The sequence below is a fragment of the Macrotis lagotis genome, chromosome 1 (genome assembly GCF_037893015.1).
Source record: "Macrotis lagotis isolate mMagLag1 chromosome 1, bilby.v1.9.chrom.fasta, whole genome shotgun sequence".
In the NCBI taxonomy this organism is placed as follows: domain Eukaryota; kingdom Metazoa; phylum Chordata; class Mammalia; order Peramelemorphia; family Peramelidae; genus Macrotis; species Macrotis lagotis.
This window is the reverse complement of record NC_133658.1, coordinates 158729250-158747607: the sequence shown is the minus strand read 5'-3', so window position 1 is coordinate 158747607 and position 18358 is coordinate 158729250. Positions and strand designations below refer to the sequence as shown.

The 18358-nt window shown below is 34.2% G+C and overlaps 1 protein-coding gene and 1 long non-coding RNA gene across 2 annotated transcripts in view; one reads left to right on the top strand and one right to left on the bottom strand.

Moving 5' to 3' along the window:
- Positions 1–18358, bottom strand: part of ACOXL (acyl-CoA oxidase like) — a 518534-nt gene that overhangs the window by 170018 nt on the left and 330158 nt on the right. Inside the window, exons 13-14 of the mRNA XM_074209273.1 lie at positions 16704–16793; positions 321–430 (exon numbers count right to left, since the gene is read on the bottom strand). Of these exons, the coding sequence (XP_074065374.1) occupies positions 321–430; positions 16704–16793 (200 nt within the window). The remainder of the gene's footprint in view (positions 1–320; positions 431–16703; positions 16794–18358) is intronic.
- The window catches only part of LOC141504332 (uncharacterized), a 1263877-nt gene that overhangs the window by 1206619 nt on the left and 38900 nt on the right, over positions 1–18358 (top strand). The window lies entirely within an intron of this gene.

The window sequence follows — 18358 nt, the reverse complement described above, 5'->3', positions numbered from 1 at the left end:
TAGAACTAAATTGGATTGAAAGGCATGGGTTAGACGTGGCACAGAATAGGAGGGCTTGAATGAATCATCTTCTGTAGCAGTAGAGAGAGCCCTAACACTGATGAACTCATTAAGCTAGCAACACCAACTATCTGTAGCACTTAGCACAGTGTTTTATAATACTCACAATAGTCACTTAACAAATGTTTACTGGGTTAATTGGTTTGGACTAGTGGCTCAAAAAGTGACAATCAATAATCTGTGCTATAACTAAGGTCCATTTTATTTGGCCGGGGGAGTGGGCAGAAAACTGTGATTGTGGAAGTCTGAACTCTACTTACCTGGTTCTCAAATTGTCACTCACAGACTCTGTCCAGTTCCGAAGAAGGCCAAAAAGTGGTCTTTCCTCATACTGTTTGGTGTATTGAGCGAGGAGTTCCCGTACTACCACCTGTGCAAAAAAAATCCATATTTCAAAGTGTCAGTCAGTTCTCAAGAAATGCTAGTATTGCTTTAGGTATTGTGCTATTTTGCAGCATATTTATCCTTTTGGAAGTACCTGAACATCCTTCCATCTTACACAGACAATACATTTTCTCCAATCCCCATGACCTCACAAATCCTCTACAAAACTAAAATTGTGCACCAAAGATAAACAACTTCAGCTGTTTTCATGGTCTGGGTGATCCAGAATTGGGAAAAAATGGTGAATTAAATCCCCCAGGAATTGATGCTTATTTCTGATGACCCTGAGTTCACTTGGTCTCCCTGCCCCCACTTCCCATGCTACCAGCAGTGAGGCTGCCCCAGCACTAGCAGATCCAAAGGTATGACATAGGCTTCTACCCTGTTTCCCCTTCCTCCTTTATGTATCATGGAGATCCCAATTCCAGTTTGTCAGACTATGAGATTCGACTTGGTCATAACCATTTAAGAAAAAAGCTTGTCAGGAGTATAACCCAGATGTACCAGTGCTACAAAGTTCTGAACTGGCAATATTAGGAGGAAAAGGCTGTGAATTGTCAGAACTAGGCCAGAAAATTAAGGGATAGAGGGAATAAAACAGTTACCAGGAAAGGACACTATGAGGTGAAGAAAAGAACACAGTATCCAGTGGTGGCCAGTTCTAACAACCCATAGTCAGATGGGATAGAGACCTAGGCTGATGAACCAAGAATTGCCTGGTATGCTAGGAGACTAGGCAGAGAAGAGGGAATTAGGAAGTGAGTGATAAGGAAAATAAGGGGGGAAAGTGGAAAATACCAAAGATTTCAGAAAGAAGAAAACTCAAAGACCTTGAACCTAAATAAATCAATAGGAAAAACAGTAACAGCAGAAAGAAATATGGCCTTGAGATCTAGTAAGTGAGAATCTATGAATAAATACTGCAAAATAAATGAAAGCAATCCAACACTTGATAAGACAGAGGACCCAATAGAATTTGAGGAGAACATGGAAGCACCACATACTATTCCCACATGGTTTAAAAGAGAAATAAGACTTATGAATGCAAAATTTATGTCCTGCTCAGCAAAAAATAGGAAATGGAATAGGAAAATTTAAATTTGCAATGACAAGCCTAAAAAAAGAGAGAGAAAACAGTTTAGGAATGCAAATATACAGAAATGAAGGACAACCTAGAAAAGAAGCAAAAAAAAAAAAAAAGAAAATATGCTCACTACGCATACAAAATAGACAACTCAAAAAAGATATGCAGAGACAACCCAAAGATCATATAGATATCCCAGAAGACATGGCAGGATACAAACTTGAATACCACAATGAAGGAAAAATAGAAGAGAATTACCCAGAACTTCTAAACATAGAAACTAAAATTACAATGGAAAGAATGAACAGATCAACCTCAGAAAAAAACCCAACCACAAGAAAAAAATGTCCCATATTACTAATAAGAAGAGAAATAAAATCAAAATAACTCTGATATTTCATTTTGCATCTTGAAAATCATCAAGAATGACAAAAAATGGCAGTAATCTATGATGAGGAGGCACACTAATATATTGATGGCAAAGTTGTGAATTGGTACAGCCATTTTGAAAAACAATTTGGAATTATGCAAATAAAATGACTGAAATACCTACATTCTTTGAATTAAAGACTTTAATACTGGGCTTATACCTCAAGGAAATCATAAGAAAATAAATCTCCATATACCCCAAAATACTTATAGTAAATACTCCAAAATAATTACAGTAACATTTTTTGGAAATAGCTAAAATTTGGACAATAGCAAAACAAATTGTGGTACACAAATGTAATAGAATGTTACTATTCTATAAAAAATGAGGTATATGATAAATACATAGAAGCATAAAAAGATTTGTATGAACTATTGAGGAGTGAAGTTAAGCAGAGCTAAAAAACAATATATACACTATGACACTATAAAAGGAAAGAACAACATACCAAAAAAATCTAAAGTAAATGTAACAAATTATAAAGAACAAATATGTTTTGAATGAAGAGATATGAAAAGACAACCCCAACCTACTCTATCATGGAGATGGGAAGTTCATGTATGTTTCACATTGTACATGTTTTCAGACCTTTTCAAAATGAAGATCAGTGGTGCTGATTTTTTCCTCTCCAAAAATACTATTTGTCACATGGAATGGCTTTCTGGGAAAGGGAGGGAGAGAGATACATGGAATATTATGGTGATGTATGTTTAAAAAACATAAAACATCAATCAAAAGATTTTTGAATGTTTTTCTATTTTATTTGTTCAATTACATGCAAAGATAGTTATCAACATTCATCATTCTGTAAGTTTTTGAGTTCATCATTTTTCTACTTCTCTTCATTCCTCTCCCCTCCCCATGACACCAAATAATCTGATATAGGTTATATATGTATAATAAAGTTCAACATATTTCCAAATTAGTCATGTTGTGAAAGAAGAATCAGAACCAAAGGGGAAAAAACATAAAACAAGTTTTAAAATTTGAAAATAGTATGCTTTGGTCTCCATAGTTTTTCTCTGGATGTGGATGGTATTTTCCATCATAAGTCTTTTAGAAGTGTCCTTGGTTACTGAACTGCTGAGAAGAGTTAATTCTATTATAGTTTATCATCACAAAATGAAATGTTTCTATTAATACAATGTTCTCCTGGTTCTGCTCACTTCATTCAGCATCAGTTTATGCAAGTCTTTCCCGGCTTTTCTGGTCTGGCCACTCATGATTTCTTACAAAATGATTTTGCCACATCATATTCATATACCAAAATTTGTTCATTCCCCAATTGATGGATATCCCCTCATTTCTTAATAAATTGTACTACAAAAAGAGGTACTATAAATATTTTTGTACATGTGGATTTTCTCCCCTTTTTATGATCTCTTTGGGGTTTGGAACTTGTAGTGGTATTGCTGGGTCAAGGGGTATGATCAGTTTTATAGACTTTTGAGCAGAGTTTCAAATTGGTCTGCAGAACAGTTGGATCAGTTCACAACTTCACCAACAGTGTATTAGTGTACCAGTTTTCCACATCCCCTCCATCCTTTAACATTTTCCTTTTTTGTCATTTTAGCCAATCTGATAGGTGTGCGAGGATACCTCAGGGATGTTTTAATTTGCATTTCTCTAATCAATAATGATTTGGAGCATTTTTTCAGGTGACCATAATTTTGATTTCTTCATCTGAAAACTGTCTATTCATGTCATTTGACCACTTATCAATTGGGGAATGACTTGTATTTTATAAATTTGATTCAGTTATCTATATATTTTAGAAGTGAGTCCTTTATTAGAAACACTAGCTATGGGAAAACTGTCTCTTCATTTTCTGCATTCCTTCTAATCTTGGTTGCATTGTTTTTATTTGTGCAAAATCTTTTTAATTTATTGTAATCAAAATTGTCCATTTTGCATTCTATAACATTATCTCCTGTTTAATCATAAACTCCTCCCCTCTTCTTAGATCTGACAGATTGACTTATGGTATAACCTTTAATGTCTAAATCCTATACCCATTTCAACCTTATAGGATGTGAGATGTTGGTCTATACCTAGTTTTTTCCATACTATTTTCCAGTTTTCCAATAATTCTTGTCAAATATTGAATTCTTATCTCAGAAACTAGAGATTACTGTAATCATTTACTACTGTTTCTTTTGTATATACTACTGTTCTTTTCATCCACCACTCATTTCTTAGCCAGTATTGAACACTTTTGATGACTATTGCTTTATAATATAAATTTAGATCTGGTAGACCGTCTTCCTTAGAATTTTTTTTTTCATTAATTCCTTTGGTATTCTTGGTCTTTTGTCCTCTAGATGAATTGTTTCTATTTTTTTCTAGCTCTATAAAATAAATTTTTGGCAATTTGATTGGTATGGCACTGAATAAGTAATTTAATTTAGGTAGAATTGCCATTTTTATTTATTGCACAGACTACCCATAAACAATATCATTTCCCCAATCATTTAAATATGAATTTATTTGTGTGAAAAATATTTTGTAATTGTTTCCACATAGTTTCTGAATTTGTTGTGGCAGGTAGACTCCCAAGTATTTTATGTTATTCACAGTTACTTTAAATGAAATTTTTCTTTCTATCTCTTGCTGCTGTGCTTTGTTTGTAATTTATGGAAATGTTTTTTATTTCTGAGGGTTTATTTTATATCCTGCAAATTTTCTAAGATTGTTAATTGTTTTAAGTAGTTTTTTAGTTGATTTTCTAGGATAAGTATACCATCATATTATCTGCAAAAAGTGAGTTTTGTTTCCTAATTCCTTCAGTTCTTTTTCTTCTCTTAATGCCAAAGCTAATATTTCTAAATCAATAATGAACAATAGTGGTGATAACAGGCATCCGTGTTTCATCCCTGATCTTATTGAGAATGTTTCTAGCTTATCCTCACTGAATATAATTGCTTGACAATATTTTTAGATAGAAAATGCTTATCATTTTAAGGAAAACTCCATTTATTTCTATGCTTGCTAGTGTTTTTATTAGGAAGTGAGCTATATAATAAAAACTTTTTTTTAAAAAAAAGAACATAACTTCGATCCTGTTTCTGGGCTTCCATCTCCTCATCTGTAAAATGGGACAGAGTAGGTTTGTCCAGTTGATCTCTAAAGTCACTTCCTCTCTTTAAATTAATTCACTTCTTAAAACATGTACATGTGAATCACTATGACTCTCATTTGTTCTAAATGTTAATTTTTAATTAACAGGCTATATGCTTTCTGAGTTTTTCTGAAATGCATTATTTTTCCCCCTGTGGGAGACAAAATATCAAAGTTATTTTTCTTCCTAATAATTTTATTAAAATTACAATTTTTACAAGGAGCTTCCTGATAAAGTCCCTAAAACCATTGAATTCTACATTTAAAAAAAGATAATTAGTAGTTAAACAGAGTGATCACAACTAATTGATAAGAGTATTCAACACTTCATATACTTGGTCCCTGACCTTTCTATTGAGAAGAAGGAAGTGTGTTTTGCCAGTTGTTTTCCTAGAAACAAGAATTTTCATCAAAATTAATCAGGGTCTGGAAGTCAATAATTTTTATTCAGCAAACACCTGGGTTGACAAAGAACCTAACTTTTACATTGAAAACACTATCATCATCATTTTTTCAGAAATGGTCCACATTAAGGGAACCACAGTTTTGTTGAAAAAGGAGTTCTGAATGAAAAATTTACCCAACTCAATAATTAAAAAAAATATAAGGCACGGCAAGACATTTTAACTAACACCTGATCCTAGTAGGATTTCCTACAGGACAAAGAGAAATTCTGTGAAAGACATGGTCACCATGAGCTATCCAATGAACCCTAAAGATCCCTGGGCATTTCCATCTACCTGGAAGCTGTACCCTCTTATATGTGCTCTTTCCCCAGTCAGAATCTGGGTTCTTTAAAATTTTTCTTTTAAAATTTAAAAAAAAATATTTCCAGCACCCAGTGTGTGCTTAGTGATTGTCTTTTCATTCCATACTTGTGGCCCTTGACATACATGAGCTGAAGGACAGGCCATCTCCCTATCCTTTTTTTCATTTCCTTGCCCTCATTCAGTGTGGGTTTTTCCAGGTATTCAGTCTGTGAATAAACAATCAGTAAGGGCCTACTATGTGCTCAATTGGTGAAGGGGTCAGTTGACTAGCAGGCATACCTCCTGGTTCTAAATATTGCCACCTAATACTATTGATTCGCAATCCACTCTAGTCATCATTTGTTTGCCTTCTTCAGCATCCTCAGAATCTCCCAGTTTCTTCTTCTTCCCCTTGTCAATGCTGATTCTGTTCTCATTCAATAACTTTGAAAGAAAGTTTTTATGCTTTAAAATTTACTAATCCAACATGCAAGTTCAGGAGTTCCAGAGGTAAATTTTAGCTTGAGGTCAGGAAAAAGTTTGTCATAATTATTAGAACTGTATAAGAAAATGGGCAGATTCATACGGGTAGTGAGCGCCCCATAAGGAGAGGTTAATGACACTTGTAGAAAATATTTTAGAGTGGTTGTTGATCAGGTATGTTTTTTTTAATCTAATGGACACTGAGGGGAATTCCAAATGTAAGATTCTTTGATAACCCAAGCTACTGGTACCTTCCCATGATGCAATTATATTGCACATATCTGTCTACTTATTGTTTTCCTACAAAATAGAATAAAAATTCCTTTAAGGCAGAATCTATACCTTTTTTTGGTCTTTATATCCAGAACCCAACAGGTCTATAGATTGAATGATGATGATTCAGTGATCTAGAAGCAAAGTAGCTCCTGCACAGACTATATATACTAGGTGATTGTAAGTCTGCAAATGAATTCGGTTTGTGGATTACAAATTTATTCTTCTTGTCTCTTTGCTTGTCCCTCCCTTTTATATCACAATACAACCCTACAGTATCATCCTGTGTTATTTGCATTACCCCATGGAGTATACACATCGTCCAGAAGACAAATACGTTGAAGCATGAAATAATGGTACATTTCAAAGTTCCATAGGTAAAGAAGGGACTTTGAAAGGAGATCTGTGATGAGATTTAGAAATTATTTGTGAATTTCATTTTTACTCATCCTTCAATAATGTTTATTAACTGTCAGTGTTATTCTAGTGGGTATTCTAGTGGAAATAAAAAAAGTCTCAGCTCTCAAAGAGGAGGAATACTATACAGGTTACCTTGCTTTATTCAGTAGATACATTCCTTAAAATTGTGTGTTTATTATTAAATCTTTGCAAATAAGAATATTTTAAGTGTAACAGAGAGACCATAATTTAAAGGAATAAGAGCAGAGAAAAGGTGTTTGTGTACCTTATCCAAAGTATGAAAATTGTGGATCTAATTCTCAGCTTTATGCAGGGATTTGCTGGGGTCAAGTCAAACCACAGTTTAACTTTAAATTTCCAGAGTAAGGATTTATAACTTAACGATTAGTAAATACTACAAATCAGGGTTTGGTTTATTGTTTTGTAGATTGTCTAGAATAAAGAAAGTGATCAAGAAAATGCCGACAATGGGGCAGTTAGGTGGTGCAGTGAATAGCATACTGGACCTGGAGTCCAGAAGACTCATCTTCCTGAGTTCAAATATGGCCTCAGACACTTCCTAGATGTGTGATCATGGGCAAGTCACTTACCTTTGTTTGCAACAGTTTTGTCATCTGTAAAATGAGCTGAAAAAGAAAGAGCAAACCACCCCAGTGGAGCTGCAAACAGTTGGGCATCACTGAGACAACTGAACAACAATGGCATATTAAAAGTATGTCCTATGTTCATTTTCCCACCACAGAATTGGTTGTTAAACATTTACTAGCATAACTCTACCTTAACCCCTAGTTTCTTTGCTTGTAACAACACAAAATGATGTACATATTCCATACAAAGTAGCATTTTTCTGACATTAACAATAATATCAATTGACAAAGAACTATATTTAAAATTTTTTTTTTGTTTACCCTTTCCCTCTGAATGCACCTCAGTGTATTCATAATAATGCCTGTCTCTTCTTGGAGTTATGTTGAAGTACAAATGAAATGAGATGCTGAGGGTACAAGTGGGTAAAAACTAACCTTATTTTCAGTTTTAAGTAATTTCTTCTACAGGAAGCCCCAATAAATCTCAAAACAACATTTGGAAACTAAATATAAGCAATTTTTCAGAACAACTACTCATGTCATCACAAATTATATGTAAGCATTCTGTGGAATCAGTTGCATAATATTAATAAAAGTTCTTTTTTAGGGTAATTTGTTGTTTAGATCATTTATTTTGTAATCTAGATTTCCTGTATATTTTGAAATTCACAAAGGACTTGTCAGACATTCTAAAGATATAAATGCTTAGCTCAAAGCCTCTAATGATTCAAGTTTATCTTTGTTGCTTTAATGTCAAGGATCTGTTAGCTGCCTCTTAGGGGTATTTCTTTTCTTTTCTTTTTTTTTTTAGTTTTTTTTTAAGGTTATTTTTGCAAGGCAATGGGGTTAAGTGACTTGCCCAAGGCCATACAGCTAGGTAATTATTAAGTGTCTGAGGACAGATTTGAACTCAGGTACTATTGACTCCAGGACCAGTGCTCTATCCACTGTGCCACCTAGCTGCCCTAGGGGTATTTCTTTCACGCAAATTATGAATTTTTTTTTATGTCTTAGCAGCTTCCTGAATTGCTTGTTGGCTTTCCTTCTACGGTTCAACTTTTCCCACCATAGCAAGGCTGGTCACTGGACAAGAGTTGTTATTTTTTGTGGGGTCTGTACATGAATAATTTCTAGTTTGTTAGAAACTTGTAGAGCTTACATTCCATTGGTCTAGCCTTGGGAGCCTAGAATCATCTCTAGTCCGTGAAGAATTACTTCAGTGGGGGTGATTTGCTTTACTGATGAAAAATACTATATGTTACATTATTACCTAGCACTCACATCTTTTTTTTTTAAACTGGTATAAGGAACTCTGTGTATTAATTAAATCAGCACTCTTTTTGTCACTTGTCATATCTTAGACAATTACCTGGGGGGCACTAAGACATTAAGCAATTTGTGCAGGGTCCCACAACCTGTTCCAGGTAGGACTGAACCTATATCTTTCTGTCATCAAAGGTGGCAGGACACCATGGTTTATTTCATTCAAACATTACAAAGTTTAATTGGAGAAGAAATGAAAGAGAAATTGGGAAAGTTATCACAAAAAATGGATAATCATGAGCAAATGAAATGAGAAAAGAATAACAAAATCCTAAGGAAAATTCATTAAAAGTGGGACATTCCACACACCTCTTATTAATCAAGATGAGTCAGTAAATCAATAGTTGGGTGAGTTCTGTAGACTGCCTGAACTGTTTCAAAAAATAGCATCAGATCAGATTTGCGGTCATGAAGGGAAAGAGAATTAACATTTATATAACACTCACTATGAACCAGTTGCTAAGCCAAGCGATTTACAAACATTATCCTGTTTGATCCGCACAAAACCCAAGAAAGCAGGTGCCTCCTTATTTTATGGTTAAGGAAACTGAGGCAAATCAAAGTTAAGTGTTTTGCCCAAGGTCACATAGCCAGTAATTGTCCTGGGGCCACATTTGAACTCAGGTCTTCCTGATTCCAGAGCCAACATTCTACTGTGCCACCTACCTAGCTTCCCCTAGGGATTTCTTCTACATATAACTGACAAATGGTCATCTAACTTTTGAAGACCTTCAGACAGTGAGAGCTCACTACCTCCCAAGGCATCTCATTATCTTTCTGATAGCTCTAATGGTTAAGAAAATTTTACTTATATCAAACCTAAATTGGTCTCTTAGTAACTTGCACTATTTTTAGATCTTTAGGAAATGGGGAAGAGAGGGGGTTAAAAAAGTTTTCTTATGTCAGTCTTTCCAGTACTGGAAGGTATCATGCTCTAAGCTATGTCTTCTTCTGGCTAAGCATTCTTAATTCTTACAACAAATATTCTAAAACCATGAGTTAAAGATCTTTATCATATTGGTTGCTCTCTTTTGGATTCACTACAACTTATCAAAGTGCTTCTTAAAAATGTGTTATACAAAAAACATAGCAGCTCTTTTTGTGGTGGCTAAGAATTGGAAATCAAAGAGATGCCTATCATTTGGGGAATGTCTAAATGAGTTGTGGTTTATGCTTATGATGGAATATTATTGTACTATAAGAAATGACAAGCAGGATGATTTCAGAAAAACCTAGACAGACTAACATGAACTGATGCAAAGTGAAGTGTGCAGAACTAGAATGTTGTACATCATAACAGTAACAGTGTACAATGAAGAACTGTGAATGACTTAATTACTCTCAGCAATATTATGATCTGAGATAACCCCAAAGGACTAATGATAAAGCATGCCATCTACTTACAAAGCAAGAACTGATGTTGCTATTTTTCACTTTTATTCTTTTTCTTTTGTTTGAGTTTTCTTATACAAAATGACTAATATGGAAATGTTTTACATAATTACACATGTATGCCCTATATCCTCTCACTCAGAACCTCAGGGATAGGGAAACAGAAAGAGGGAGGGATAAAATTTGGAACACAAAACTTAAAAAAATGTTAAAAATTGTTTTAACATGCAATTGGAAGATATCATAAAAAGGAGGAAAGACCCATATGTACAAAAATATTTATAGCATCTCTTTTTGTAGAAGTAAAGAATTAGAAATTGAGGGAATGGCTGGATTCAATTGTGGAATAGCTGAATAAGTTTTGGCATACGAATGTGATGGAGAACTATTCTGTAACAAATCAAGAGCTGTCAGATTTTAGAAAAGCCTGGAAAGACTTGAATGAATTGATGCTGAGTGAAGTGAGCAGAACCAGGAGAACAAAGTACACATTAACTGCAATATTGTGAGATGATCAACTATAATGGATATTCAGCAATCAAGGAAAATCCTGAGAGACCTATTACAGAAAATGCCATACACATCCAGAGGTTAAATAAAAACAACTATGGAATCGGAATACAGAAATAAAGCAAAGCATACTATGTTCTCTTTTTAAAATTTGTTTTTATGTTTTTTCTTTTGTTCTTTCTGCTCAAAAGACTGCAAAAGGATGAATGTAGAAAACTACTTTTGTATATAATAGAAAAATAAATATTTTTAAATTAATTGTGAGAAAAATAAAATATATTAAGAAAAAACAAAACTTGAAAAGAAAAAAGTTAATAAAATATAGTATATCAGATGTAGTCTTATCAGAGCAGAGTACAATTCCTTATTCCTGAACACAATGCCTCTCTTAATTCAGTCCAAGATTGTATTACATTTTTTGGTAATCATAAAAAAAACTGTTGAATTGGTGGTCCACTAAAACATCCAGATATTTTTCAAAGTAACTGCTATCTACTTATGCCTCATTTACCTTATACTAAGCAAGTTAATTTGTTTTTGAAATGAATGTAAAAATTGAACATTGAACCTTATTAAATTTCATTTTTTTACATTTGGCTATTTATATATAGTCTGCCAAAATATTTTTTTAATAATCTTGACTGACATCCAATGTGTTATTTAGCCTTCCTAGGACCAAAGTTTATTTTCTTTTTAGAATTCAAAGTTGACTCTTTTTTTTTGGAGGCAATCAGAGTTAAGTGACTTGCCCAGGACCACACAGCTAGTAAGTGTCACTCAGTGTCAGTTCTGACTCCAGGGCTAGTGCTCTATCCACTGCTCCACCTAGTTGTCCTCAAAGTTGACTATTTCTAACTATTTCTAAGCATCAGTAGTAAGGTTAGAACCCAACAGGTTTAGAAGGGGTTAACATAATTTTGAAAATTTCAGGATGATTCATCATTTCAGTCGACTGAAACATTAAATCAGAGAATGAATTGAATCAAAGCATAGATAAAGTCCTACAGAGCCCCAAACAAAACTCAGTGACCCTATTTCTACTTGGGTCAAAGTTTCCCAATTTCTACTTCTAGGCAAAGAAGAATAGCAAACGATCTAGTTATTAAATTCCTTCAGTACCTATTATGTGCAAATTTTGGAGTTTAGGTACTGTAAAGGATTGAAAGATAAAACTTAATACTTGTAGGGAGCTTACAATCTAGTAGGGAAATAAGACATGGACACAAATAATAATAATGAAAGCAATATGGTCACATTGACATAAGGCAAAAATTATTTCTAATAAATCTATTTTCTAAGAAACTAATAGATCTTTGTCAATTATCTTATTAATTGACTCACTATTAAAAAAACAAAGAAAAATCCCATAGCAAACAGTAGGATTACATGGTGCTAAAATGTGTCATTGTATACGGGTCATTGATTTGAAATGCCACAGAGGACAGCTTCTGATCATTGTTATAAATAAGTAATGAGATAAGCAATATTACAGCAGGACTCTGTGACTTTACAATGCAGTTTAACTATGAAGTGTTAATGATGTCATTGGATTAGGGGGCAACATTTTCTGGGCTAATGACAAAAATCTCATACAGAAACAAGCTGAATCCTGAAACTGATGACTAGTTAGGCAACTTAGAAAGTGAATTGCCAGCAAAGTAGATGGTATCTGAAAATAAGATTCAAATAGCTGGATCCTGGCTTGAAATATAGAAATGTTTGGTTTCTGACCAGGGATATATACACACACACACACAAAGGATATATTTTCCAGGTGTCTTGAATATTTAATTAAAAGAGTAGTAAAGTAAAAGGGTTGGGGAAAAGAAAAGTCAGACTATAGGTATGTCCCAAGTTATATACCATAAAGAGGAGATGCAGTAAAGTAGAAAGAATAACAATTGAGATATACAGAACTTCAAAAGAAAAACAAATCTAAAAACTAATAAAACTCAGTTTCACATGTTGATACACAAATATTAAAGCTTAGCTAACAACCAAGAGGAATCATTTATCCTAATGCAAGAAGGCAAATTTGTCCCTCTTGATTATGATTCTGGAAGGGTGAACCTTATTCAAAAGAAAGAAAATAGGTAAAAGATTATGGGTAGCACTCTGTGTTAGTAAGGTATATTCTTGAAAAGAAAGAAAGGTAACCAGTCTACAGGGAGGTACAGGAAGGAGGGAGAAACTCAAGAGATTATATAAGAGATTTTACAAAGGATGAGAAGGAGGGGAAATTTTTCAAAGAAATTAATATGACCTTTCAAATTAAACCAAAATATACCTTAATATTTAATTACTCCTATGCAAAAATGGGCACTGGAGATGATAGTGAAAATATGATTTAGCAATAAGAAAAGGAATAAAAGACCCTTTCCAATATCCTCTAGAAAATAATGATAAATCAAAATACTTTAATAAAAAAAATTGTAGCCTTGAAATATTGTAACCACTGAAAAGTGAAACTAACTACATTATAATAGGAAACAGCTGATCATTAAGTTGGGAATAATTTTTGGATTTCTCATCTGTATATAGTCATACTATCAACTATTGAAGCAAAATAAGAATGAATTATAAAATAGAAGAATAAATGTGAGATTAGGTTTACATTTAAGGCAACTCAAGTGACCTATTTAAATAATTTATTTATGCAAACAATGAGAAATATATAAAAGAATACACATTGACACTGACTAGTTTCATTTCTCATGGAAGGTTAACTGATATAATCATTAAAACAATGAGATTCAAAGAACCCAGAGACCTTAGAAGCAATATACTTAATCTCCTTTCCAAACTGGAAGATGGGCAGCAAAGGACTATGAAGAATATCAACTAATTTGAAAACTTTACATAAGAGGATGATAGGAGATCATGAAGGATTTTGCCTCATAAAGAGTAAGCAGTTTAAAGGGAAGTTTGGTGAGAAAACCTACAAAATTTGGAAATCATTCCAAGGGCATTTATCAGAAAGAGAACAACAATTAAATGACAAATCTATTAAAAAATTTCTGTAACAAATCCTTTTATCCATCAGTAACAGAACTCTTAGTATCATAGCCCCTGATTTCCTACTAAATGAAATAGAAACAATACTGAGGAAAACAAAGCTTTGAAGAGTAACAGGACTAGATCCATTATACCCAGAGATTGTTCCCTCTGAAAGAAAAGTCATTTTGTGGGTATAGAGGAATCCTTCTCTAAATATCTTAAAATTGAGAGAATGGGAGGAAAGCAAAGGTTTAGATAAAATCTTATATCATTACACCATTCTAGAGATAAGAAGACAAAATAAATAAGAAAACTATGAAATGAAAATCCACCCTGGAAAAAACAAGTAGATAAAGAATGTATGTTGTCCAGATTATAGTTTGCAATTGGATAGAGAGCATATAGAACAGGACCAGAAGTATTTTGGATAGACACTGCTCATAAATTGACTCCCAAAATGAAGAAGGGAAGAGAGACCTGAATTACCTTTGAAAAATTGCTTAATGGTTTAAATAAAGTCAAACATTTCCATGTCAGTCTTGTCCACAACCATGTATTAAATACTTGCTATGTTACAAAGTACTATACTAAGCACTGAGGATACAAAGAAAGTTAGAAAACAGTCCCTACCCATAAGGAGTTTATATTCTAATTGAAATAAATACACACAAAACACATACAGAGTCAATGTATGGCATCTGAGGAGGGGGATGTATTAGAAACTGGGGTGTCCTGCTACTGTAGATGATAGAATTTGAGCTGAGCCTTGAAGGAAGCTAGAGAAACTGAGGTCAGGGGGGGATAAGGCATCTTACTAATGATAGCCAGGCAGTGAAAAACAGTGACAAGAAATGTCATGTTGCATTTGAGAAAATGTGAATAAGTCAATACTGCTGGTTCCATATAAAGTATGTGGAAGAAACTAAATTCTAAGACGGGAAATATAGGGAGTATGATTACAAAGAAAATGTCAACCAGAAAACTTAATCTGGGAGTTAATAGGGAGTCACTGAAATTTTGAACAGGAAGGTTACCTGGACAGATTTGAAGCCTACCTAAGACACTTACTAGGTGCATCACCCTTAGCAAGTCATAAGAACCTTAAAGTCAAGTTAGCAATTTGTTACAAATTTATTATATGTCAGATACTATGCTAAGAAAGGCAAAATAAAAAAGCCCTGTTCTTAAGGAGTTGACAGTCTAATCAGGGAGACAAAATGAAAATAATTATGTACAAACAAGATATATGGAGGGTAATGTCAGAAGGACGTCACTAAGGTTAAGAACTAGTAGTAAAGAAGCATTCTTGCAGAAGTAGGACCTTAGGTGAAAAAATGCCATCTAGTCCAAACCCCTTCATTGTAGAGATGAGGAAGCTGAAACTGAGAGAGACTAATTTCCCTTAGGTCAGTGACAAAGAGGATATGAATTTAGGTCCTCAGGTTCTAAATACTGCATGCTGATAACCTCTCTCAGTTTTGGTTTTCTCATCTATAAAAAGAAAAGAAAAGAAAAGCAAACAAAAGACTTGCTATGCTAGGTTTGTTGTGAAGCTCAAGTAAGATACATTTGTGCAAAGTGCTTTGCAAAGTGAAAGCACTAAATAAAGGTCAGTTATTATTATTATTATTTTTACTAATGATAATTTCCCATTAAAGGTGCTTTTCTTATTTTTTTTTCTTTTTAACCTTAATCTACAGATAATCCACCCATTAGCCATCTTCTACTTTCTAGGCCTTGAAGGTTACTTAGATATAAATCCCATATATGGAGCACTACCTGGCTTTGTTCTTTGCTTTTGTCTAGAATTCAAATCATTTTTGCTTTCCCACCACATCTAAGTAATTACAAGATGCCATCACAGTGGTTCAGAATGAAGGCTCCCAGTTCTTCCTGTTGCTTTCCCAGGCCCCTACATCTAATGTCAGTATTTCAGGCAGACTGAGTTTTTCCCAGTTTTTCTTTGGTCTTTCTTTCCATCCTTGTGGTAAGAATGCTTCAGGCTAGGACTATAATCACACTGAAAGGCCATTACATGATGACCATTAGCCAGAGTTTGTGGTCAGAGCTTTGCAACACAAATGTTCTGGTTAGGCATCATGGATCCTTCTTATCTTCTTTTCCCCATTAGGAAGTTACTCCTGAGGAGCTGATTGCCTACCTACAACTTCAGAAATCCAAATTTCTGTAATCATAGACGAAGAACTTGAAAGGATATTGAAAGGCCATCTAATCCACTCTCTCACTTTGCTGGAAACCCTGGGGCTTACCCATGATCCTATGCATGGTAACCATCAGACAGCTGATTCAAATCCATGTCTGTTGATTTCAAGTGTAGCACTGTTTTCCAGGACCCTATACTTCCTAAAGTCATTTTTTATTCATGAACTCTTGTCTTCACAAATAAAGCAGCTTCACACAGGTCAAATTGTCACAAATTAATTCAGGCCAAATTAATGAAGGTTTTTTATTTTTTTTTTAAATAGTAGGTCCCTTTGGAAGCTAAATTCACTTGATTTTGCCACCAGGGAACCAATTAACAGTTTACTGTTTCAGTGTATATAACTGAACTCTAATCACCTTGCAGAAGTGCCTGAGTAACTCACAGGGAATAATGTTGGCACCCCAAGAATCTGCCTGGAGATGCAATACAAGCAGTTTTCCCATCACAAGTGGATCTAATTCAACATCAAAAGATCAGCTGGAAGAGAATAATGCTAATCCACCATCACATACTGTAAAAATCAAATGATGCCCAGGCCAGAACCTGCCAAAAGCACTGATGAAATCCTAGACAGACAAAACACATGAAATATGAAATACCTCTGGTTTGGGGACTCTTTGTTCTTACAAGTGGGATAACTTATGGGAAGTGAGTACTTTTGGAACCTTACCTGAAGCATAACCACATTGTCACCTTCAAAGGTCACAAACACATCTGAGTCACATTTTAAGCCCGAGATCCGATTTTCCATCATGTAGCCCTTCACCAGAAGAAAAAGAAAATAAATATATCATTGATTACTTTCATGTTCAATTTATTTAATAGACTGGCTTTCTTTGCATATCATTTCCTAAATTTATTTTTGAGACTACCACCTTTATTACTGGTGATGCTAGATTTGGAAATCATCAATCTACATTGCAAAGGATATAATCATAGAAGTTTATGAATAGCAAATAAGTTGGGTTGGTCAGGTGGTAAGAGCAAGAGATGAATGACCTACCTATTGCTCATCACAAATGGTATATACAGTTTCTATGTCTGTGTTTTTAATAGGCTTTCAGGAGATTCCCCAACCTCACCTCTTATTCTTAGAATCTCTATTTTCTTTCAAAACACAGACCCAGTATGACGTCTTTCCTTATCCTCTTCTAGTTAGTGTCACTATTCTTATAATATTACTGTTTATGTTATACAGGTTTCCAGTTTATTTATACGTTTTATCTAGGGAGGTAGGTGACTCAGTGGATATAATACTGGGTCTAGAGTCAACACCTTAGTTCAAATCCAGCCTAAAGACATTTACTAGCTCTGTGACCCTGGGCAAGTCACTTAACTTTGGTTTGAAGAAGGAAATGAGAAATCACCCCACTATCTTTGCCAAGAAAGCCTGTGTTTTGTACATGGGATCATGAAGAGTCAGATATGGCTGAATAACATACATGCTCTATCTCTCCATGGACCAGGAGAATATAAGTTCCTAGAGAATAGGGGTTATTCATTGCCTTTGTATCCACAGAGTCTAGCACATGGTAGGAATTTAATAAATGCTTCTTGAATTGAACTGATGGTCATTTTGTGCAGTATCCATACAAGGTCCAAGGTTGGGAGAATTATAAGACAGCCTTAAGTAACTATGGTGGACTTACAGTGGAGGATTTGTGAGAGCATCTGAACCAGAGTCAAACAGGAGGAAAGTATGGATGGATTGGAAGGATTCACATGGATTCATATGAATAATGTAAAAAATTCAACAAATTCTTCTGAATATTTTCCACCTTTCCCTGAAAACACTAATTTACATGGACATAAAAATTATGTTTTCCTATGAGCATAGATCAAGAGCTAGAAGGGGTCCCCAGTAGTATAGTCCATTTCCTTCATTTTACATATGAGCAAATGGAGATCTAAAGAAATTAGGTGACTTGCCCAAGGTCACACAGTTGGTAGAGCCATGATTCAAACATATGACTCCAGGTGTATTAAGAAAGTTTATCATTCTTTCCACTGAGCCATAATTCTTCTCTCTTGCTCTAAGCACAGAAGAGGGATGCCACCTCTGGAGAAAAAAGACAACTCATATATTAGGACAATTAATAGGAAAGGAAGAGAAAGAAGTTAAGTTACTATTATGACATATTAGCATCATTAAAGAAAATTCACTGGGCCATAGCAATGCTTTTGTCATAATACTGGCATTTCTGCAAGAAAGTTGCTGGGGGTTACTATGCTCTATATTTACATTTTCAAGATATTAGAGTGGCTGAATCAACAATCCAAATAAAAATATAAATATATAAAATAAGTAATAAAATATAAATATAA